At 36.7% G+C, this 25,801-nt stretch overlaps 1 protein-coding gene across 1 annotated transcript in view; it reads right to left on the bottom strand.

Moving 5' to 3' along the window:
- LOC127802900 (BEACH domain-containing protein C2) overlaps positions 1-25,801 on the bottom strand; it is a 101,696-nt gene that overhangs the window by 51,168 nt on the left and 24,727 nt on the right. Inside the window, exons 8-17 of the mRNA XM_052338977.1 lie at positions 20,549-20,625; positions 20,294-20,375; positions 18,388-18,684; positions 10,779-11,398; positions 8,903-8,987; positions 8,551-8,745; positions 2,744-3,289; positions 2,489-2,632; positions 1,918-2,397; positions 1,476-1,621 (exon numbers count right to left, since the gene is read on the bottom strand). Coding sequence (XP_052194937.1) covers positions 1,476-1,621; positions 1,918-2,397; positions 2,489-2,632; positions 2,744-3,289; positions 8,551-8,745; positions 8,903-8,987; positions 10,779-11,398; positions 18,388-18,684; positions 20,294-20,375; positions 20,549-20,625 — 2,672 coding nt within the window. The remainder of the gene's footprint in view (positions 1-1,475; positions 1,622-1,917; positions 2,398-2,488; positions 2,633-2,743; positions 3,290-8,550; positions 8,746-8,902; positions 8,988-10,778; positions 11,399-18,387; positions 18,685-20,293; positions 20,376-20,548; positions 20,626-25,801) is intronic.

Consider the following 25,801-nt stretch of genomic DNA (forward strand, 5'->3'; position numbering starts at 1 on the left):
TGTGCCCAATTGAGCAAGGCGTCAAACAAAAGTAGTACCACCGTCATGAACTAATGAAGTTATTGTCCTAGAGCAAAATGCTGATTCTTGGAACACACATTGTGACAAGGATCCAGTCTGAACTTACCAACTCCATTCACTTTGATTTTATGTTATTTTATAGGTGAAAGAAATGTATGTAATTACCAGAGAGTCTTAATTTTGCACTGCCTCTTTATGAATGCAAAATATACAGACACTTCTAGCAAGGTGCAGATTTGAACAGACATCAGGGACTATTAGTTGTTAGACACTCCTACAACCATTCAACCCTTCTAAGACGGCTAAAAATTTTGAAGACTTTCAATTTGGAGAACACGTTTCGGATGCTTCCATACAACATAAATGTTACAAGTTCCATGTTTTCCAGAAATTTTTCAGGAATGCACACGTGCTGTCAAATATATTAAAAATTTTGAAAAAGGTAATCCCACACATTACAAGAAGAAGTAAATGTGCAATGGTAAGCATTTCTGACATAAAAAAACAAGTGGAAGTAATGATAAAGAAGATGTGATAAGCAAGCGGTAGTAATAGTAGTATGAACTATGATGTGTTTATGGAGAATCGTCTATCTATTTTAGAAAATTATAATATATACTTGTTAAATAATCAGTGCAATATGCACATAAAATTAAACATGTTTCTAGATGCCTTGTAATCAACATATCCACTTGTCTACTTTTTTTTTTTTTTTTTGCTTTTCCATGTAAACATGTTTGTGTCATCTCATTTTTGCGTCTTGTATCCATGGACATAGATGGCAATAGGGGTTCATTAGAGCTCCTACTTTATAAGTTGTCCACAATGCCTCTTCAGATATCTTGAAAATATTGAAGAAGTCACCAAGTGCTTTCTTGGCACCCAATTGCCCAATGGACCACACACATCAAAACTTACAGTGAATATCAAGCTACATGACACACTAAACCCGTTTTAAATTATTTAGTGAAGGGTTTGAAAAGCATAAGAAAGTTAAGGATAATGCTAACTTCAACTCACGAGCCCTTGGAATAGGGAATGCCTTCTCTTTCATTCTGCTTTTTCCCCTTTCTTTGGCATTAATGACAGTATACACATTTGGATTCATGACGAGGTATAGGTTTACAAAAGGAAAAAGAAGTATGTCATACATAAGAGCAGAACCTCCTTTTGTTTTATTTAGATTTTCTTTCTTTTTTCTTTTTCCAAAGTAAACAATTTTAACTCAATTGTCCAACTATAAGCAAAATTCTAGACAACACAAAAAATTCACTTATATGACAAGAAATGCATTAGAAATTTTTTAAAAAAAAGCCTGGAATAAATCTATGGTGCATCCACAGCTTCAATCTATTTGGATACACATAACATGAAAATCCTAATAGATAGTTAATAGTGAAGAGGCAAAATGAGTATACAAATTGAATATACAGGAAAGTAAATTTTCATCTTACCTTCTGCTGTAGATTTGATGTAGGGAAGACATCAACCAACTTCGATCCTTTTCCTGAACTCTACTTTCAGAACTGTGATCCAGTCCATTCCCCGTAGAAATGCTATCAATGCTCTCAACAATAAAATTAATTCTTCTTGTTGTTATCTACCAAAGAGCATGATGTCCACTATTTAGTACGACTTATTATGACTATCATAACATAACCAAAATACAATATACAATTTCCCAATACTGAATAAAGAAATAGGATCACCAATTATTGGAATATCACATGTAGATTTAAACTGGTTATGAACTCTTTGGTTTGAAACTTATCCTTCAACTATATGCATCTGCTTCAGAGGTATCAGCTTTACAAATCTCAAAATCGTAATAACTCATTGAAGAAAGGCAACAACAAATGGGAGAGCAGAGATCATCACAAAAACAAGAAAACGTACTTGAAAAGTTCCTCGTAGAACCCTTAATGGACGGACCATAGAAGATTGAAGCTCAAGAACAATTCTTTCATCGTGTTCGTTAGGAACATAGCCAGGGGCTATTGCTGGTGAATTTTCCAGCAAGTCCTGGCTGCTGGTAGGTTGAGGATCTGCAGGTTCATCAGGTACCTGTAGAGGTTGCTCAGTGCTTCCAGACAACCTTGTAGCAGTGTCCCCATGTTGTCGGCCTTCCTCTGCCATCTCCTCTAAATTATCAATGACTTCATGCTCCTCATCCTCATTCACCACCTCCATTGATATAGCTTCAGCGGCCAAAATAGATGTTTTAGATGGACTTATGTCGCCCCCTTTAACCTGGTTTAACACCATATGGTCTTCGTAATTTGCAGCAGCTCCTAAATGGTTAGACCCAGTGTAGTTCCTCCTCAAATATGGCCTCATCCTAGAAGAACTTTCCATAAAGTCTAGCTTCCAGAAAACCTAAAAATCCATGAATTTATAGTGTTAAAAATTTTGAATTGGAGAAAAATTCTGAATGAGTTATGCATGTCTTGAGAAGGCATTTACGTACACACTTAGGATTGCATAAATCATCTCTAAATGGCCCAAAAAGACAATTCATCTCTATCAAGCAATGTATGAGTTTACGCCATGACCGTATTCCAGTACATAAACGACGGCAGGCTATAGCATCAACTTGTGTCCGCCTATCAACCTGAGAATAAATAAAATAAATAAAGTAGGATTTTTTATTATGCTGCCACTTTTTTTTTTCTATTTTTGGTACATTATGTTTGCTATGAAGTCAAAAAGGCACTATTCATACCTCTGATCGTTGCATGTTTCTAGCTAAAGCTAAACTTCCCACAAGGACAGCAATGAACTTATATGATAGGGCATTAAAATCCTTCCCATAAACTGATTTTGAATCAACTGACTGCAAGCATTCTGTCCAGGCAGTTCCCATAGCTTCAGAAACACTCCATCTGTTTACACGCTCCATATCACTTTTGCTCCTCCTCTGTCCAGATGTGGCCATTGCAACAGCACTTAGACCTCTTCCAGAACCAATCTTCGCATCGCGTTCAAGTTCACGTGCCGCAGCCAATGCAGCAGCTTTGGCAGCAGCCTTATCCTTTGGAAAGGCTGGTGACTTGTTGGGCACCTCTGGAGGTTTTTGAAAGCTTGAAAAGTTTTGAAGTCGAGTTACTTTGCGCTCAAGCAATGATGAATCACGCTTAAGTTGTGTAGTTGTTACACGTGCTGGGGTTTCCCCACCTGCTGCTCCAGCAGCAATCATTGCCAATGCCATTGCAGAAGGTGGTGATGCAAAAGCAGCAGCCCAGCCAGGAGAAATCATGGCAAGAGCAGCCTGAACAATATCAACTGGATGTCTCAGATATTGCAGGAAACAAAATTAAAAGAAGTCAATAGAAGCAATAGACACAGAAAGAGATATTACTGTATATTGTTCGCTGCACTAATAATGAAAAGCACATGGAAGTTGATTAATCCAATTTGGTGTTCCCAAAAACAGAAGGAAGAAAATAGTAAGATAAAATGATGGCATTATCATTTCCTTCTTTAAAGAAAAGAAAAGAAAATTTCAACTACTTATAATGCAGGTCATTGTATCTGCTAAGCACTTTTTGAGTTTCCAAACAGACCATGCAGCTGTGCTTACAACCTTGGCCATCGCATCGCATTAAATGATTCCTATAGATTACTTTACTGGTTACACTTACAAAATAAAAAAGTAAATAAATAAAGATGTTATTTAACTGCTTCTATAGGTTAGCATTAATCTCTGTAAATATATTCTAAAACTATTTGGTTTGGCCTTTTTCCCTTGGTTCCACATGACCCTTGACAACTTCTATGAATCAAGGTATATTGACAATATGAGGTGTCAAATGGACCGTGCCAGGTTGGCACAACCCATTTTCTAGTGAGGCGGGCCTGGCATGCTGTAACACCCCATACCCTCGCAACATTTGGTTTAAAGCGATATTTTAATAATTTCACATGGATAATGCAAGGATCCTAGAGTAATTAAGAGAAGCTTAATGTATAACTTAAACAAAATGGTTGCACTGTAGAACTACATAAATAAAATTGCTCAGACTAAAGCATCTAGCTTGGATGGAAGCAGTAACATGTATATGTGTGTGTGTGCGCGCACGCGCGCATGTATAAATATTGTAAGACATGTTCTTAGACTGTAAAGATAGCAAAGCAGGCAGGTTAGAACTCAGGTAAGCAGCTGACTTTCAACTCAATTTTAGGGGACAAAATGAAGATATAATTAGCTGCATTTTGAATATGTTATTATCCATAATTATCCATAATGAGAGGATTGGATTCTAATGGTATAAAATTTATTAATTTGGGTTAAAGTTTATGAAAACGGGATTAGTGGCTAATTAAGCGATCAAGAATAATTAAATCAGAATTAAAATATTCTCCATCAAGTTCCAGCAGCTAGTAGAATTCTCTGGCACCATGTGGGGATTTCTAGAAGATGTTGAGTTGTTGTGGGAATTTTCTGATTCTTTCTTTCTCAAATTCAGAATAACTTTACAATGGGATTTTAAGGTTAATCCTGGAACCTCTATAAGGAAATTAAATATAAAGTCAAGCAGCATATAAGAAAACTATACCAAAGGAAACTGACAGAATAAGAAACATTATCTATACAATGAGTGTTTCTGCAATAGGAAATTGGAATCAAGGAGCTGCTGCAGAATTTTCTATATTCAATCAACCTAACCGAGTAAATCTGCCAGCTATTGGAATGAGCTGGCAGATTATCCAAGTGGGCTGTAATTTCTTTACTGTCAAATCTTCAATTTTTCTTTATTTCAACAGTTGTCAAGGAAACAATGAAGCAGTTGGTTGGGTGTCAACCTAAGAAAGAAACACCATGCAAAGGCTAGATGGCAGCCACAGGGGTTGCCACCATTCCAGCAGCTATAAGTGCCTATAAATAGGCCTTCCATCCATTTGGTTTCAACACAAAAGGTAGAGAGAGAAGCTCTCCACAAGGTGGGAAGAAAGGAAACTTCTGACATGAAGCACCTTATATGATTTTATAGGAAGAAAGGAAGGTGCACTATATGATTTTTTATGAATGAAATGTTTATGGCAGCATAATAGCATGATTTCATGTACACTGGATGTGTATATGATGTAAGGAATGTGAAACCTCTGATTATGAAGACTAGAACAGGGACTGAAATGGGAACTGAGTGGGCCTAACCACATGTCAAGGTATCAGAGAGATTCATTTGGTGGAAAGACTACCAAAATGGAAAACACCTGTTAAGATACCAAAGAGATATCCAGGTGGGAAAACTCCCATGCAACTCTGCTTGCCAGGGTCATAGACCGGTGCCCGATTGGGGTGCTGGTGGTGGGGGTGCAGTTGCCAACTTGACCGTGGTGGGCCCATTTTTGCTCACTTTAAAAAAAAAAAAAATAGAAAGCTTAAAAAATAAAAAACATTTTTTTCCGAAAAACTATGTTTTATAAGTTCCCTAGGCTGCAGTCACCTGCAAAAGTAGCTCCTGCAATGCAGGCCTAAGTGCCCATGAACTGTGCTTGGCACTGCCCAAGACCCAGGTCATGCTTCGGGCCAGAACCCAGGGCCGAGCCACCCATTTGACATGTCTAATAGAATTAAGATTTGCAGGACATAGGCAATATGCTTCGTCCTTACATTAGTCAGGTTATGCAACAAGACTTCATATTTGGTCTAGATAGTCTTAGTAATCAAGGTCAAAAAAACCATTTATGTAATCGTAGTCTAGCTGCAATAGCCTATGAATATTCTACATAATCCAAGTCAAAGCATTTTCCCAATGACCCAACAGCTTATGAATATCTATGCCTATATCAGAAAATGGTTCATTTCATTTTCTAAGAAAAGAGTTTTGAAGCTTTTAAGCATGATGCAGCCTGATCTCAAGGCTAAAAGCCTAAAGAAGTAAAAAATGAGATTCATAAAAGATCATACTTAAAACAATAATCATAAACCTTAATCCCATTTGGTGGTTGGCTACATGAACTCTACCTTTCCAACCATGTCTATTCATAGGCATATCTTTTATAAGGCCGTATAATCCATTTCATGTTCAAGGGTTTCTCACCAAGTTCCTTTTATCTTCCTCTACCCAATTATTTTTTTTCCGTTCCATCAACTCACCTCACAAATGCATCTATTAGTCTTCTTCTCACATGTCAAACTATATACATCCATCATAACATCCAAAAACTCCAAGTGTATCTGATTATGTTCTATGTTTTGTCTTTTTTTAGGTATGTCTATACGTCCATCATAACATTCTCATCTCAGTTATACTCATATTCTACATATATTGGTATTTAACTGCAAAACATTCCAAGCCATACAATAAAGATGATTATATACCTTTTCTTTTAGCTCTAAAGGAATTTTACAATTGTCTAAAATATTGAGTGCACTTCTCCACTTTTAACCATCTTGATTTGATTCTATGAGTAACATCTTCAATAATACCCCTTCATTGAACAATTGATCTAAAATATCTAGCATCATGCTTTCTATGAATAACTTAATTTTTAAGCCTCACCATCATCCACACTTTTATTTTTACTAAACTTAAATTTTATATAAGTAGTTTTTGACATGTTTAACAAAAAACCTTTGGATTCTAACATACCTCCATAATTCAAGCTTAATATCCACAATTTATTTTGTCTCATCCACTAAGACAATATTGTCTGCAAATAACATCACCGAGGCACCTATTCTTGGATGTGCGCTTGGCGAGTTCAATCATCACAAGAGTAAAGATATAAAGGCAAAGTGTATTAAATCCAATTGTAATTAGAAAGGCCTCAATATCTCATCCATGAGTTCTAACACACATTTCTTCTCAATTATGCATGCTAAAAATAGCCTAAATCTAAGCAATCGGAACTCTCTTCTTCTCTAGAACCCTCCACCAAACTTCTCTTAGCACTCCATCATGGGCTTTTTTTTAGTCTATAAATACCCTATATGCAAACCCTTCTATTATCTCTGGACCTTTTCATTAAACACCTCAATGAGCAAATAATTTTAATTGTTGACTTACTAGTATAAGATGAAATTTTTCCATTAATTTTGGTTTCTATCCTTGAGCTTTGTACAATCAAACTCTCCAAGAAAAGCTCCGTAGTATGGCCCATTAACTCAATGCCTCTGTAGTTATTCACAATTTTACACATTTCATTCATTCTTGTAAACAGGCACTAGAGTATTTTTCTCCACTCATCAAGCATCCTCTTCAATTTAAGGATCATATTGAATAATTTTGTTTATGATAAAAATTACCTCTCTGCTTTGCATTTCCATGCTTCTATCAGTATCTTAATTTGGTCCAATAGCTTTGTCATTCTTCATCTTTTAGTAAGTTGCTTTATTTTGTTACAACAAATATGTCTATATAACATGTAATTTATATTTTCTTTAGATAGATACATCAATAATTTTTTTCCAAAATACTGAAATTCTCAACCCTTTTACCATGTCATTTAAGACACCAAAAACTTTAAATTATTGTTTAAGTATTTTGAACAACCATTAATTTGGAACTTTAGAGCCCTTTTTTCCACAAGTCCAATAACCTTTCATTTTTTGTTAAAATAACATCATTGTTTTTGTTTTTTATGCAACTAGCATCTGATTTGAGACTTTTACCAAAGTAGTATTGCATGTTATCCAAGGTTGGGCCAAGAGAAACCCGTCAGTCTAACCAAGGGTCTATCTAGCTTCCTTTTACCAACACTTTAACAAAAAATCCTAAGTGTTTAGCATAGAAAAGGTAAACCTGCCATCTACACACTGGTGGGTCTCTCTTGGCCCAGTCTCGGAACCCATCCAATGCTACTTTAGTAAAAATCACAAAAATGATGCTAAATGATGCTAGTTGCGTAAAAACACAAAAAGTAATGCTAATTTAATTAAAAAAATTCCCTTTCATCTACCAGTCTTAAGTACTATATACAAACTCATAAACTTAGCCTGCCCACCATATTTTCTTGTTTTGAGATTCTTAGTAGTTTGCTCCAATTATTACGGGCAAGATTGTAAAGATATTGATTCAGTTCATTATTATGGAATGGATATTGTTAGGGTGTAGTTAATTGTTATTGTCATGATGTGATGCGCATAGAGACTTGTTAAATTTTAGTGGACCTATGGTTCTTTAAGGGTTATGCTCGCCCGCGCGGGGGGGGGGGGGGGGGGGGGTGTATGTGGCCTTTCAGGTTGTGACAATCTATTTGTGAAAATGAATATTGCATTCTGAAGTGCCCACTGATTAATTGGTATTTAAGCCAATAACAAAATTTCTGCAGGATCCCGATGGCAATGGCATCTAGCCTTGTGCCATCTGTTGTTTGTTGGGATTCCCCCAGTGACCGCATGTTCATGCGCCCCCCCCGAAACAAATATCAGATAGAGGGTTCTCATCAAAGGTACTAAGAGGATAATTTGTCAAATTTAGAGTTCAAGTTAGTCCCAAGACCTTGGCTATGACATGTTTTGGGGGGTGAAATAATTGAGAAACATAAACATATAGAAACAAAAGAAAGTTGGGATTAACTAACGTCTATAGGCAGTGCATCTGCAGCCAGTGCATGATCATCAACAACAAGAGGATTCAACCCATCTGCAGTAGCGAGTTCATGAATTCCTGCCAACAGAGGCCGCCACCTCCTCAGAACAGCAACAAATGGTGGTAAAATAGCCTCTAGATATTGCTTACGAAGAGGGGTTCTATCCCTGCTGATGGCATGCCACACCTGCATCATAAACACAACAATAATAGCACATATGGTAGCAGCAACTACACAAAAACTTGAAACATAATCAATGATAGCCAACAAAAGTGACCAAGTAGGCAGAGAAGTAACTAAATCATACATCAGTCAAAGCAATGCAATTTTCTAGAGAACTAACCTCAGAATAGAGAACGCAAGATGCTACCAATACTCTCTGTCTCTTGGACTCAGATACTGGCATGTTTAAAACAGGTGAAAGCACACTGTAAATCATTAATTACAATTTAGTTTGTGCCAGGATATTAGTGAAAGCAATATTACAACACACAATGGAGGTACAAGATCCTCAAAAAGAAGCTTAAAAGGGCCAGCCTTTATGCATGATGTGATCAGTATGATCCTAACAGTGATACTCCAAGATGATATTTATTAGACAAATACCTAGAAGAAGACACCGACTAGACTGAGCAAAAAACAAAAAACTGAAACATGTAGCAAAAGAGAATCAGAGAAGCGAAAAGGATGGAGAATATGTTCTTCAAAATTCAGAAAACAATATGCAGCAAATGTTGTCTTGAAAATTCTCTCCTTTCTTCTGGGACACTTCATTAAATGTTTTCCCTTCTCCCATTCTCATCAGATAGATGCAAAATTCACTATAAGATTCGAAGTTGAAAAAAGACTGGACCAGGAATAGGTGGGGTTGCTGTAGACATATAAATAGAGCTCCAGTCTTCATATCAATATGCAGAAAATTTAATAATAATCAGGATGTTGAGCAGTTATAACTCTTTACCACTCAGCACCAATCAAAGCTGTGAAAAAATGGTCATGAATACAACCGTCAACTGATATCTATTATCACTCAAAGAAAAAAACATAAAAGAAACTAAAGAAACCAGGTAGATGTACTGAGTTACCAACAAAAAACAACAATTTCAAACCTTAATTCCACTACGTCACATGAATTCTAGATCTCCAATCATCTCTCTATCAATGACCATATCTTCCATAAGGCCATTATATCCCATGTCATGTCTAAGAGTTCCCCACCAAGAGTTTGTTGAGCAGTTATAATATCTATAAAATGAGGGCACCTAGAGCGACACAGCAACAGGATAAGTGCCTATAACCATGTCCATACTTTTCAACTCTATCTCTTGTTTGAAATAAGTTTTATAGCATCATCGGTTTCCTAATATTCTCTATGAAAAAAGGGTAAATGAGAAATAGATTTAGATATTTTTAACAAGTGTTCAAACAACTAATTCTTTCATAAATGTCTCCTAGAGTTGTGATTTCATTGAGTTTTACTATGATCATTGTAGTTTCAGTTTCAACTACCACTTCATGTTGATCTCCTAGGAAATGGATTTTTTTTTTTTTTTCCAACTGTTTAGTTGGAAAAGAAATAATGTTATATTCACGATATTTATTGTGGATTTTTAGTAGTATCTAGGTAAGTAATTTGGACCAACCCATCAATGCAATCTCAAAGTTCTGGGAGATAAGCAAGCATTTTTTAAAATTCCTGATCTGGTATCAGAGAAATATACCAACTTTTTCAGGGAGATGATCAAGTTTTCTTGTCATCCCATGTTTCTTGGGTTGAACTGTAGCTTTGATTTATGAAAGAGAAGATTTTCCTTTCTGAATATCAATAGCATGCACCACATAGGAGCATATTTAATTTCTACATAACCCTAGGAACTTGAACTAGAAAACCCTATTAATATGAAAATTCTTTAGAGAAGGTACACATTAAATTGGACAGACGAATAAAGTTCCTATTCCTGGTAGATGCAACAGTTTCTGCTTATTGACAGCAATGTAACATTCTGCAAACTATTTTTAGTTGTTTGACTACCACATTTCTTTAAAGAAACAAGTTGCTTTCTGGAACGGCTGCATGAAAGAAGTGAGCAAATGATTAACATCAATCAAAAATTAGTAGATTGGCTGAGATGGGAACAATTTAGTACTTGTTTGGAAGTTGGATACTGACTCTAGAAAGTGAAATTTGAGTTAACAGAATCTATCATTACAGAGAGTACCTCCACAGCAATGCTGAACGTGGTTGCCTTGTTAACATTCGAGAATTGTGATTTAAGAATGACAAGTCGTTAGCATTATGATGTGATCCCTCTGACAATCTGTCCTCATTGTTTATACTCGGAAGCATGCAATCTTTACCATCATCATCTTCTCTCATTGAAACAAGCACCATTCGGAGCATGCATAAGAATGGTTGGTCACTATCAAGCAACTGATAAAGAGCTGCCATACCACCCATACCAGTACCAGATCCTCCTCCAATGCCAAGACCACCACCAAGTCCAGACTCATCTAACAACAAAGATTGGAGCATGGCAACTGACTTTTTGATTAGAGGAAGTTCAATCCAAGTCCCATTATCATCTTTTTCCAAAGCAGATTTCCAAGACTCCCAGCCACTGCCACCCCCACCAAAGGCTGTAGTTTTAGGTAGAAGTCCAACACCATACCACAATCTGCTCCTATACTTCCAACCCTCAGCTAAATCTATAGAACAACTACCATATGATACAAAAGCACAGGCAACAGATTCATAAGGCTCAGCTGCTGCTGCAGCAGTAAGTCGTTCCATCACTGCTGTAGAAATTTGCCCATTTGCATCAGCCATTGAAGCAAGAACCTAATAGAAATCAAAATAGATTAATGTCCAAGAAGAGAAGTACCAAAATAAACAGGAACAGGATCAAAATAACATCTGGGAATACATGACTTTATATGATTTTTTACGATCTTCTCCAATTCACTCAAATTACCTAGTCAAAACATAATGTGAAAAGTACATTAATATAATCTACGGTAAGGGTGTTATTTTACGTACCATCCAGATTGCACATGGTACATAAGAAAACTAAGAAAGAGCAGAAGGCTATACAAATTGGTCAACAATCTCAAGACAAGGCCTCAGAATATAGGAACTCTCCAGATCTTTTTTTTTTTTTTTTTTTTTTTTCTGGCCATTCACAACCATGGCTGGTTGTCATGCTCCAAGGATTTTGAAGCTCTCTGCACATAGTGATGATTGTATTGTAACTCAACTGTCCCATGGCATGCTGCATGGTAGGATTATCCAAGATTTTTCCATCATATTTAGAGTATTCTAGAACCTCCTAGTCTTATCTTGTCTTTTATAGTATTTCCATATTATTTCTATATTAGTTAGTACACCCTGGAATGTTCTAGAATTATCTAGGGTTCTCTAGGTTTTCTAGTGTTCCATTTTAAGGTGAACAGTCAAGTAGATGAAGAGTTAAGAGTCACCCATGTGAAGAGTCTCTTCTTGTAAATTATTGGATCGAGTTAGCCTTGGCCATTGATCTTGGAGGAGGTTGTGCATATAAGGACCTCTCTCCTTCATTTTATAATCACTCAACTTTGAATACAAGTTCCTTTCTTACAGAGCTTCTACCTCTACAAGCTTTCTCTCTCTAGGTAGCTAAGCTCTTCCTTGTGAGGGTCCAGAGGTGCAAGGATTAGGCAGATCTAGCTCCACCAAGGGGGTGAAGTTTCTGGGTGCCCCCCACCTCCAGCTTGGGAAACATTTAGGGTGTGACATTTTCCTCTGTTTGAGTTAATATCAGGCCAGAGGTTCTTATTTAACTTATTCAACTTATAAAACTAGCATTTAAGCAATTTAAGAATCTGTTAAGAGAATGGCTACACTGGTCTCCATGCATTACACCTCAGGCTTTCTATCAAAAAAGATGCATTCTACAGTAAAGCCAAGCAATGATTTTCATTTTCGTTTCTTTTCCCTACTCTAATAAGATGTGGGATCCTCATCATTATGACTGCAAGTTGGGTTACTATTGGGTTTTAGAAGGGTTTTTGTTTTCCTGTAATGGAATTATGGTTCCAAATGAACTAGATAAATCTATATAAGCAAATAAATTTCAAGCTTTGGTAAGTTCTGGGGCTGTATGATGCAATTTTAACCATACAATGAACGCTTAGGCAATTTTATGAGTGATTTGGAGATTACTCCCTTTTTCTACTTGTCCTCAATTTACCGCCCACCTAGTGGGATTAAGGTTCATGATAATGATAACAGTGTCATCAATTCCCTCCCCCCCCCCAAAGCCCCAAAGAAAAACCCCCAACCCCTTCTAAGCTCAACAATATCTAATTAAGCATGTCCCACCCTTTAGCCTGTTGTTTCAAGAACAACAGCCCTTGCCTACTTTGCTCATCCAATGTAGCATCCAAAATGAAAACAACCAGCCCTCATTACTCCATTTTATTATGTTGCTTCCAAGGGAAGCCCAAACAGGTCAAACACTATCCTTTCATAAACTGGAGCAAACTTAACAGCCACACCGCCACTAACCCAGTAGCTGCAACAATCTAACACAAATTTCTATGAAGCCATTTGACAATTTCTCAGCATCAACTTTGATATGAGATGTCCTTTTTTTCTATTTTATAAGTTCAAATTTCTATAGAAGAGGATGGAATGAAGGATGTCTGGCTGGAGTTGCACAGCAGCAAGGACAATAAGTTCTGGCACCATTGCAGATTCCAAAAATTGATATGGAACAATTCTACACCAGAACCAAACTATTCAAGAAAAGAAAACACATTTCGGACCACGGAAATTCTTCCTGCACCCAAAAGAATCAGCATCAAGTCAAAGGGATCCAAAACTAAGCCTTTTGTATTCCTCATCTAGCACCATTTTAGATTGGACAATGTCCAACCTTTTCTCGGGAACACCTTGGCTCAGTAGCCCTGACCAGGAAAGTTCTCCGGAATAATTAACACGGAGGTCAAAGGCACCAAACCCGAGCCTTTTCATTCCTTGTCCTATGTTGCACCACTGAAGATTGCACAAGACCGAACACTTAAGTAACTCCCATTCCATCCCCAAAAAGGATCATCAAAGCCTATATCACTATAGCTGTGTCCATAAGTAAAAGAAGAGAGCATAAAAATTCACCATAAATAGGTGCATGGAAGCCCTCAATACGAGTATATAACAACTCTGCTACAATTGAATATCCCAGAAACAATAAAAATACAAGGCTGTAAACTGGAGCTACACACTTCACATGTATTGAAACTTATAGTATAGATAAAATCCAGGATTACATTCCTGGTTTTCTCTTCCATTACCATAAAAAGTAGTTTCAGGTTACTAATCCCTATATATTTCCAAACATACTTTTTAATCACAATATTCTCCTATAAATCACACATTCATATTTGTTCTAACACTCTCAGGAGTTCCGGTACAATTGCAGTCATGCACGATCACAAATGCCACATTGCATGAGAAGAGCAAAACGAATGTCTTTGCAATGTAACCGTCAAAATATTAGAAAAGAAACTTTATTCAATAGAAACATCAACTATTAACATCAATCTTTTTGCAATGTAAACATCAAAATAGATGTTCTTTCCAGATGGCAATATGCCTTTATAATAGAAAATGTATTCCTAATTCAAAAATAATTGATGCAGTATGGGAGGAAGAATCAGCAAAAACAAGTGCAAAAATTGGGAGAAAACAGTGTAAGATCAATTCTGGGACATAGATCTTAAAATTAGGGTTAAAGAAACCTCAAAGTTGAAATGGAATAAAAAACAGCATCATATAAAGTCTCTTAAAAGACCATTTATACAAGGTTGCAGCTATAATAAATCCTTGTCCTTGATCACATAGGAATCCTAGTCCTTGATCACAAAGGAATCCATCTAATCTTAGGAATCTATCTTGTTTAATAGTAACGCTAGTCACATGACTATTTATTAAAGCTAATAAATAAAAAAAGCATTTAAAACCTAATAACTTAAATACTAAGCATAATTAAACAAATAAAAATAAAATAAAAACACTAATAACAAACAAACAAAAAAAACTGCTCCTGCATCAATAAATTGCAAATCTTCAGACATTTTGACAACAGTTCACATTTCCTGACATGAGCAATGTGGCGAAACCTTTATAGGAAGAATGCTTTATATTTGTTGAGCACAACTCACCCACTCCAAATGTGTTTTAAAGCATTTCCACTTTCTAGAAGAAAACAGCATATTCATGACTGACAAAAAGTATTGTGAACAATATCTAACATAATCCAAGAACAAGTAAAAGGCATAGTTGTTAGTATCGTACGATACGATATGATACACATGCTCAACAATACAAATTGAAGGGTGAATCATATTTTGCTTCATATCGCAACACATATCACGTGTATTGCATGATACAGTACAAGTTGGGTCTATTGCACAATTTAGGTGATACAAAAAATTGAGCTTAGAATTGAATTTTTGCAGCCAAGTCAATGCAAACAGTCCTCAAAAATGCTGCTGAGTTTAAAAATCAAATCAGTTCAATATTCAAACAGTCATGCAAGATTACAATTATGAACAGTCATATGGGAATCTGAACAGTCATAACAAATTCCAGAGCAAATTATTGCTGGCAACTGAGTTCAAAAATATACATCAATAACCAGGTTAAAAAGAAAGCTTATGATAAGCATATGAAAAGTCTCCCAAAAGATTATTGCTCTCCAAGAAAGCTTATTTATGGTCTCTTGCCCAGGCATAGGAACACTCTATTGACTCTCCCCAGTCTTTCCTATTCATAAGACTTATTGTTAATTTTGGATTCCTGGTAGCTTTCGTTAGTTCTATACATGATATTATCAATATTGTTAAACTTGGGTTAAAATTATTGTTTTGAATATTTTCCTCATATTATAGGAATAAACATCATTTATATTATATTATTTTAGTTATTTATCAAATTGTTACTATATCGTACGATACGATACAATTCACAATACATAAATTAGTCCTTCTAATTCACGATATGTATCTCAATTTGACTCTGGTAAAAAGGTATTACAGATGTATCAAAAAAAGAGTACTAGGCATGAATAAACTCCACCATCCAAATTTTGCAATTTCAAGTAAAATTTTTCACAACATTTTATTATGTAATATGCTTAATATCTAAATATTTAAATTTTCAACAACTTAATGTCCTTTCTGCGTTAACTTTTTGTAGAAGTTGTGTTGATGTGTCCATATTGTACTACATATGTTTTCTATGTTAGTACCTAGCCAGAAAAGGAAGCCACTTTCTCTAGCATACCAATTTGCATTGACAAAAGTTTTTACTATACATAGTACCAGTATATGATTCTTAGTCCCAAGGATCTAAACATCAACTTATAATCAATTATGTCAATTTTCCAAGATTTCATCCATAAAATTAGTATCTTTTTTTTTGGCTAATTAAAGGGGATAAAGAGGGAGCAACAGTGGCAATTCTTATCTGTCACACACTGGGGAGACCAAGGAGGAGATATAGTTGTACACCTAACCTCAATAAAAGATAAGAATTAAAAAGATGGCCTCTTTCATTATGTCTGATATGGAACAGTCACAAAAATGGTTAAGTCTCCATAACCACATAAGAGAGGAGAAAGCACAACTCAAACTCGTCATTCCAGATGCCATCTTCCCCCCCCCCCCCCCCCCTCCTTCTCCTCTACTAGGCTACCATCCTTAGTGGTATCTATAAATTCATTATCAGATGACAAAGAATACAAAATAAAGTAATTCATTTCTGTACCTTTTTCCTTTTAAATACCCTTTCCAAACAACAAAATGCATATCTTTAATGAATAAACAGTCTTAAAACTGAGAAAGCAATATCACACTTTTTAGCAGAAAATTAATTGCTAAGATATGAAAAGTGAAATACAACCGGTGACTCCTGCTTCCACAAAATGCCAGAAATAATGCATATGTGAAGCTACAATCCAAATGCATGAGAAATACCTGAACATTATTTAGCTCAAATTAATTTCACCTGAACAGATCAACTAATCAATTCAACCACTGTAGACAAAGAAGAAAATAGATATTGGACTAACTTTTGGTTAATGGAACATCGAGATTTGAGAGCATGTCCATGAAAATATATTCCTAAAAACCTTCAGTGAGTAAATTCAACACTTATGACACCAAAATGTGCCTTGCGACTAATCTTCGTAGTTCTTGCATTGTCAAGTTTTTGTTCCTCTTCCATTTTCGCCAAATACTACCATTTTGTAAACTCATATGTTACTAACAACAAATAGTTCAGGGATTACAGCACATCTTTTGTCCTCACAAGCCTAGATAGGAAAGACGAGTAACTACAGTTAAAGATGCAGAAATCTATTGAGCTATCATCTGGTATTATTACTCAAAATGTAGAAGAAAATTCCTAAGCTTATACTATATGCCCAGGAGACCTGGGAATCTAGAGCATAATGCAAGACTGAAAAACTTCAATGAGATTAGACCTTCTTAATTTACTATATCTTAACTAGAGAAGAACTTACTGGCAAAATCATGGCATAATGAGATTAGACCTTCTTAATTTACTATATCATAACTAGAGAAGAACCTAATGGCAAAATCATGGCATCTGTAACGCAGCCTACTAAAAAGATGGTAAAAATATAGCACACAAGGGAAATCGAACAAATTGATTGGACAATGGATTAGCTTAATCCCCATGGCCTAAACCCCAAAACCAAAGATGAGGGAGAAAGCGACTGCAGTCAAGTTAAATTTTGCATAATGATGATACCAATAGTGGCAATACAAGATTTGATCACAATTTTAAAGGACTCTAGGCTAAGAAAATAAGAACTCGCAATTTATTAAGCATAGATCAAATCAAAGATATTGACTTCCAACAAAAGCAAAATAACAAAAGAAAGACAGGACTATTTTCCCCCAAGAAGTTGTGATTCACTTAAACAAGGCCTAATAAACCTTCAAATACGAGTACAGAGGAGAGGACCTCTAACAAGAAATCAAGCTACTAACAAAAGGAACCGTAAACAGCAAAAAAAATTCAGAATCTAGTATTCTTAGGATGTCCTCTTGCCAGCAAACATAACTCCTTCAAGTGCTGAGAATAATTCTATTCTCCAAGATTACAAATATAATGGCTTGGGCAAGAAGAATATGCTAAAAACACCAAAGATATGGAATCATATAGGAGGCAAAAGCCCACTGGGAGTTAGAACCGATTGTCAAATGTTCCACCAAATCATTGAAAACACTAAAATGTAAATAATTAAGTCAAGTAGAGAAAATTATCATATGAAAATGTGACACAACTTCAATAATAATAGGGAAATGCCAAATGTTGTTTTCTGTATGTATCGGTATACACAAAAGTTGGAAATGATCATAGTCTTAAATCGTATATAATCATGTTGCTTGCAGTTCCAAGTAAGTTGTACTGTTGCTTCCTCTACATTCAAAGCCCTTAATATAGTCCTATACATTTTCACGATATTTTCGTTCTGTTGCCTTCATCTGCAGCAATAGCACAACTGAGCAAAATTGAAGAAATATGACAACCACATGAAAAATATCTAGAAGAAGTTTAAAACAAGCTAGTTGACGCACACCGCTTGCAGTAATCAAAACCACATTCACTATATAATATAAAACATAGAGATAATTAACAATTAAAAATTTTATAGTAGGACACAGATATGATAGATGAACAGAGAGAAGAAGAGTATTAAAAGGCTAGAAATTATTTATACTGCAAAATAAAATGTACTACTTAGACAATCGCATACATACATCAATAGAGAGACCTGCAGTGTCACTAGACGATGATTTCCTATCACCTGCCACTTCCAAAGACTCTCCACCAATAGAAACCAATGACAGGGGGGAAACATATCCAGCTGGAATATGTGAGGTAATATAAAGTTTACTTTGTAGCCGTAAATGATCTTCAACAAGCATTAAAATCACAATTGCATTCTCAACCAAAGCCACAGATAGTTGAGCAGCACTCTCTGCTCCTGCCTTGGCATCTTCTGGTGACAACCCCACAGATGCAACACCAGCAGCTGCTGCGGCAATTATTTGAGTCTGCCACAAAAGATCAACAACAAAATAAATAGAGAACTGTAGATTTCACAATAGTGTAAATTTTATTCCTTTTCATTTTCTTTTTAATGAAATATTTTTTTTTTATTCCAATGACAAAGATAATAGTTATCATTCACCAGCTCTAATGGCACTAAGATGACAAGTTGCAAAACAACATATCACTTGCTCGGTTGGAATAGAACACATTTGCATAAAGGTGGCTCATTAGGCATTAGAAAGATTGCGCTTTTCAATAAAGCCCTCTTGGGTAAGACTTTGCTCAGGTGTATAGTTTATGGAGAAGACCAATAGCTTGGAATCATGATCTACTGGGATTATTAGGTCCCTAAACGGGATAAGGTTACAAGAAGGTATTATGAAAATCCATGATTTTTTTAATTTAACAGCTTTTACTATTGGTAATGGGAGTAGAGTTTAGCTGTGGCAAGACTATGGATGTGGTCATAGGCCTTTGCATGAAGTTTTTCCTGTTCTTTTTAATTTTGCAAGATGAATTTATTTCCATCCATGATTATTACTCTCTCCAAACAATTTTGTACTGTCCCCCAATTTAGTCACAACAATCTTCTTAACTGGTAAGTAACTCTCTGCCAGCCTTCTTTGGCTAGTCAAATGATCCTCCTCCATCTGGCAAAAAGAGGACAGGTGATTTTGGCATCTAAAAAGAGGACCTTGCTCCTTGCAGCCTTATACAATATCCTTGTGACAAAGGGAGAGCAAACTTTCTTTAGGAAATCCTTCAGGATTCAAAATTTCTAGCTTCTCTTGGTTCCATTGTCAATTCTAATAACCTGAGGAGGGCAGGACAGGTGGTGGTAGATCGATGTTTTTTGTGCAAAAAGAATAGGAAATCTGTTGACCACCTTATTTTGCATTTTTACAGTGACTGGATATTTGAAGTCCTTTTCCTCTATTTTTGAGATGAACTGGTCAGGCAATAATTTTGGGGGTCCTTAGAGCTTGGACTTGAGCTTGTCCTAGGAGGAACTTTAGACATGCTTGGTTGACCAGTCCTTTCTGTGTCATGTGGTCCATCCAGCATGAAATAATGTAGAGTTTTTGTGCGAGTTGAAAATGTTGTTAATAGATTGATGGTACTATTCTCATTTCATTATTGTTGTTGACTGGGAGAACTTTCCTTTTCTTCAGAGACCTTCCTAGCATTTTTTGAAAATCTTTCTTTGAAAGCAGATGCTTATGTTTTTTGTACAGGGTTCCCCCCCCCCCCCCCTCCGGGCACCTTTTCTTATGTCATCTTTTTTGTTCCTTCTCAAAAAAAAAAAAAAAACTGCAACAGCAACAACAAAAACTTCTGAAAGCACCCACAGAGACAGCAGTAATTGTCATTTGAGGCAGATATAGCTTCGTTTTTCAGGTCGACAATGTTCAGTTTTTTTTCTTCCATTCAGTTCTCCTTTTCGTCTTTTCTCATCCCCCTTTTTGGTCCTTCAAATAGAAGCATTTTATACACTTCATTGCTGTTATACTTTATCCCTTGTCAGATTCATATTCTTATTATCCAAGGGACAAAAGTATTTCGATGTTTATAAGATCTTGATTGAAATTGAAATTTTGAAGACAAGTTTACCTGAACCTGAAGTTCTCTGGCAGCAAAGTCCAACAAGTCACCTAGCAACCTCCTTTTGAAAATAGGCAATGATTCTTCACGTCTTCATGCAAAAAGAAGAGGATGATCAATCATAGGTGAATATTATTTGAATATTAACCAGAAAAATAATAATCCTTGCCAAATCTTCATGAAATTGTTAAAAATAATAAATCCAAGTACATCAAACTCAATTAAGGAAATTTCCTAGTGCCTGCTAGTGACATAAAGCACTACCTGACCCTTTGGTCTCCAGTGCTACATCCACCCACCATAGAAAGCCATTCTGCACAATGAATTGTAGCTTCAATATCCTGTCAAAAGGAAGCAATAAGAAACGGTATTGATAAAGCTGATTGAAACCAGAAGTGGAGGAAAATAGAGGATTTACTAAGCACCAAATGGACACAATTTAACGAGAAGGAAACATCTTCATGTACATAAAAATGCATTGGCACAATAACAACTTAATATTCTTAAAAATTGTTCTCCTATGTTACTGGCTACTTATCAGAGCTAACAAAGGCAAACAAATGAAGGTAGATATGGAACAAAGAATAACTCATCTGCCCTGCAAAGGATAGAGAAGAGTTTAAAACAGTAGTATATCAATCAGATATAACAGCTGAGTACATTTTTGATAGATAAGAGGTGTGCAGAAAGTGAAAAAACCTTAAAGGTACGAACCTGTACAAAAGAACAGGCAGGAAACAAGGCTTCCGCTAAATAGAACCAAGCTAAAGAATGACTTGCAAAAACTGGAAGATAGAGAATTGTGTGCACACCCAAAGGGTACTACTGGCTGTGTGTTTCTCATCATCAGAAAAAAACAAAAGAATGACTTGCAAAAACTGGAGGACATAGGCCCAACTAGACAGAGTGTCCATCCTTGACCACAAAAAATAAAGAGTAGATAGTATGACCCTTCAAATGAAGGATTTAATTCTCTACATTTTGAAACACTCTTCATCTCTCTCTCGTAACGCACCGCCACCACACACAAAAAAGGAAAGGTCACCAAACAGTCTTCTGACAACTAGGCAGAGCAGTCCCACCTCCAAGAGCACCAAAAATCCCAAATTAATGCAGGCATAACCCCAGTAAATATCCAAAATTGGAAAAACGAATCCTATACTTCAGAGGCTGTTATAGAGTGTAGAGGAAGATGATCCATAGATTCTATATTGCTCCTACACATATAATACTGTTGGATGATGAGAGAGGATGGTCGAGTTTTAAAAAAGGAGATAGGATTGTTGGAGATAAGATGAGACTTCAAGATTGGAAGGATGAGGTAGCCTAGAAGATAAGATAAGCTACCAAATTTAAAGGAATGATGTAGCTTGAAAGAAGAAGATAACCCAGAATTTTAAATATCAGTTGCTGTTATTTATCTTCTAAAGTCTAAATTCGAATTTCTTCCTGTTTTCCAGGAGATAGCAGAGATATTTTCCCTTGTATAAATACACCATACTCGGATTCAATAAAACTCAAGTAAGCTTTCCAAAATTTTAGCTTATTTCATCGTATCAGAGCCAAGTCCTGGTAACCTAGATCTTAAGGTCCTGGCTCTTTGTTTAAGTGAAGCATGGCAGCAAACCTACCAGCTCCAACGATAACTGAGGCCTCAGCCACTAGTCCTCCTAACCCTCATCCACAGTCCAATTTTTCTACAAACCCTATTAACAACCATTCTCTATAGATTACTCAACATAAATTGAACGGAAGTAATTTCAGAGAATGGTTTCAATCTGTATTGCTAGTGATCAAAGAGAAGGGAAGAGCTGGACATTTGACAGGAGCTATTCCTACCCCACCAAACACAGTAGCAAATTATGGCATCTGGGAAGCAGAAAATTCAATTATTATGGCATGGCTTATCAACTCAATGGAGTTGAAGATTGGTAGAATCTATCTCTTCTACAAGATTGCAAAGGAAATTTGGGAAGCAGTACAAGAAATGTATTCAGATTTAGAGAATTCCTCTCAATGCTTTGAAATCAGGTCAATCATTCGTACAACTAGACAAGGTAACCTCAATGTTACAGAATACTATAATGTTTTGACCAAGTTATGGCATGAGATGGATTTACTCTACAATATTAGTTGGGAATGTTCAACTGATAGTACAAAATATACCATAATGTTAGAAAAGGATCGTGTTTTTTATTTTCTCCGTGGTCTTAACTAGGATTTGGATGAAGTTAGTGGAAAATTGTTAGGTACTAAACCCTTACCTACACTCAGAGAAGTGTTTGCTGAAGTAAGGAGAGAGGAAACCAAGTGGAAGCTAATGCTCACCCAACCTACAGACTCAATCTTAAGCCCTCAAAATTCTGCTCTTGCTACTATCAAAAGGGAGGATACTCTATCAAGGAATCAAGGGAAGGATAAGCAGTGGGTGACCACTATAATAAGCCATACCACACAAGAGAAACATGCTGGAAGATTCATGGCAAGCCAGCAAATTGGAAGCCATGAAATAAAAGAGAAACAACTCGATCAACCTATGCTACAGAAGTCTCTACCGAAACTAGAAACAACACAAACCTAAACCTATCAACAGAGCAGATTCAAGCCTTGTATAGGTTACTAAATCAAACTACATGTACAAAACCCTCAAGTCCTCCTACTCCTAAGCCAACAGCTTCAATGGCTCAACAAGGTATTCCTCAATACTCACTAATATCACGAAAACTTCCTAAACATGTTTAGATAGTGAATACTGGTGCATCAGATCATATGTCAAGTTTGGATAATTCTATGATGGATTATACACGTTGTAGCACAACTATTAATATTTATATGGCTAATGGCATAACTTTCCCTGCCAGGAACAGTTTATTTATTAAAACTAAAGCTGAAATCTATTCTACATGTACCTAGATTACAAGGTAATTTACTCTCAGTTAGTAAACTAATAAGAGACTTGAATTGTAGTGTAATCTTTTTTCCATCTCACTGAATATTCCAAGACCAGCCTTCGAGGATGATGATTGGCAATGCTAAGGAACAAGATAGTCTTTACTATATTTCAGAAGATGTTCTGAAATACCAAAGTTCTCTAACCAATAAAGCAGTTCTTGCTGTAACAGCTAATGTCAATTTTCTATTATGGCATAAACGCCTAGGACACCCTAGTTTCCCATATATGAAATCCTTGTACAGCTAATGCCTAGGACACCCTAGGTCCTCAAAGGGGGACCTCTTAATGGCACTGTGGTAGCTGGAGTTGTACCACCATTGCGCCGATGATAGCCATCTATTCCAGTTTTTCGGCTTAGCAAAACACATGCACCTCAGGTAGACTTCTAAACATTGATTAACCCCCTATGTTTGGCCATCAATTTCCGGATGGTAAGCTGTACACATGTGCAGCCCAACCCCCAAATTCTTAAATAGCTCCTGCCAGAAAGCACTTGTGAAAATTTTATCCCTATAGGACACGATAGACTTTGGAACCCCATGGAACTTTGCTACTGAATATAGGAACAATTGGGCCACCTCTTGAACTGTAAAGGGGTGAGTGAAACTACGGAAGTAGGCAAATTTGGTTAGCCTGTCCATCGCTACCAAAATCACATCCTTCCCTTCGAATTTGGGTAGTCCCTCTACAAAGTCTATGGAGATTCCTTCCCAAGCCTGTTCGGGAATGGCCAATGGCTGTAGTAGACTCGGATAGGCCACCTACTCATGCTTACAGCATTATCAGGTTGCACAAAACAGCACAAACTCCACCACATCCTTTTTTTGGCTGGGCCAAAAAAATAATTGTCTCACCTTGTAGTAGGTTGCCCTTACTCCTAAGTGGCCTCCCAAAGGTGAGTTATGTAATGTTTTTAAGATTCTTCCCCTCAACAGTTTGTCATCTCCCACTTACCAACCTCCCCTTAACCTGATCAGCCCATTTGAGAGTGTATATCCTGGGTTCCCAACTGGCTGGACAGTTAATTGAGTTAGTAGGTCCTTCAGCTAATCTGTCTGCTCATAGCTTTCAACAATATCCTTCACCCAATCTGGCACAACAGCAGTGATGGCCGGGCAGTTTCCCTTTTCTTTCATCCTTGATAGAGCATCAGCTACTACATTCTCCTTTCCCTTCCAGTAGTGGATGGTATAATCCAGCCCCAATAGCTTTGAAACTCCTTTCCTCTACAATTGAGTGTGTAACCTTTCCTGTAATAAGAATCGGAGGTTCTCTTCCAGGTAGTGCCTCCACTTATCAACTGCCACCAACCTTTCCTGTAATAAGAATCGGAGGTTCTCTTCCAGGTAGTGCCTCCACTTATCAACTGCCACCAACACAGCAATGAGTTCCTTGTCATATACACTCAACCTTAAGTGTTTTGGGGCCAAGGTCTGGCTAATATAAGCCAATGGCTTTCTCTCTTGCATTAGTACAGCCCCCACCCCATTGTCACAAGCATCCGTCTCTACTACAAAAGGTTTAGAAAAATCTAGCAAAGATAAAACTGGGGCTTGGGTCATAGCCTTCTTCAGTGCCAAGAAAGCAGCTTTAGCCTTAGGGTTCCAATGGAAATTGCCTTTCTTGAGCAGCTGTGTTAGGGGTTTGCTGATCACACCATAGTGCTATATAAATCTTCTGTAATGCCCTGCCAACCCCAAAAATCCCCTTTACTCCTTGATTGTTGCAGGTCTAGACCACTTCACCATAGCTGTTATCTTTTTGGGATCAGTGCTAACTCCCTTCCCCAAAATCACATAACCCAAATATTCCACCTCCCCCTTAGCAAAAGTACATTTCGATAACTTGATATACAGTTGATTAGATTTAAGGATCTCAAAGGTTGTTCTTAGATGGGATAGGTGTCGGTCAAGATTGGGGCTGTAGATAAAGATGTCATCAAAGAAAACGAGTATGAACTTCCTCAAGGGCGGGCTGAAAATTTGGTTCATCAAGGCCTGAAAAGTGGCCAGGGCATTAGTGAGCCTGAAGGGCAAAACAGTGAATTTGTAGAGCTCTTGATGTGTTCTAAAGGCTGTTTTTGGAATGTTAAGAGAGTTTCATACAAATTCAGTGGCAGCCAGTCCTTAGGTCTAGTTTGGAGAAAAATGGTGGCACCAAATAGCTCATCAAGCAAGTCCTCAATAATAGGTATAGGAAATTTGTTTTTAGTGGTGTTAGTATTAAGTTGGCAGTAGTCAACACAAAACCACCATATGCCACCTTTCTTTTGACAAGGAGAACAAGGGAAGCAAATGGGCTTTGGTTGGGCTGTATTATGGATATGGCTAGCATGTTCTTGATTTGCTTTTCTATTTCTGCTTTTGGTATAAGGGAATATCTATAAGATCTAAGTCACAGGCTTTGAATTTGGTTTGAGTTGTATGGAATGGTCAAGTGGTCTTCAGGGTGGTGGGGAGTTAGGCTCAGAAAATAGATCCTTAAACTCTGTCAAAAGTAAGTGCAAGGCATCAGGAAATTGTACCTCAGTAAGGAGTTGGATGGCAACAGAGTTTGCGGCTAAG

Source organism: Diospyros lotus, chromosome 5 (assembly GCF_014633365.1).
Source record: "Diospyros lotus cultivar Yz01 chromosome 5, ASM1463336v1, whole genome shotgun sequence".
NCBI classification, from domain to species: domain Eukaryota; kingdom Viridiplantae; phylum Streptophyta; class Magnoliopsida; order Ericales; family Ebenaceae; genus Diospyros; species Diospyros lotus.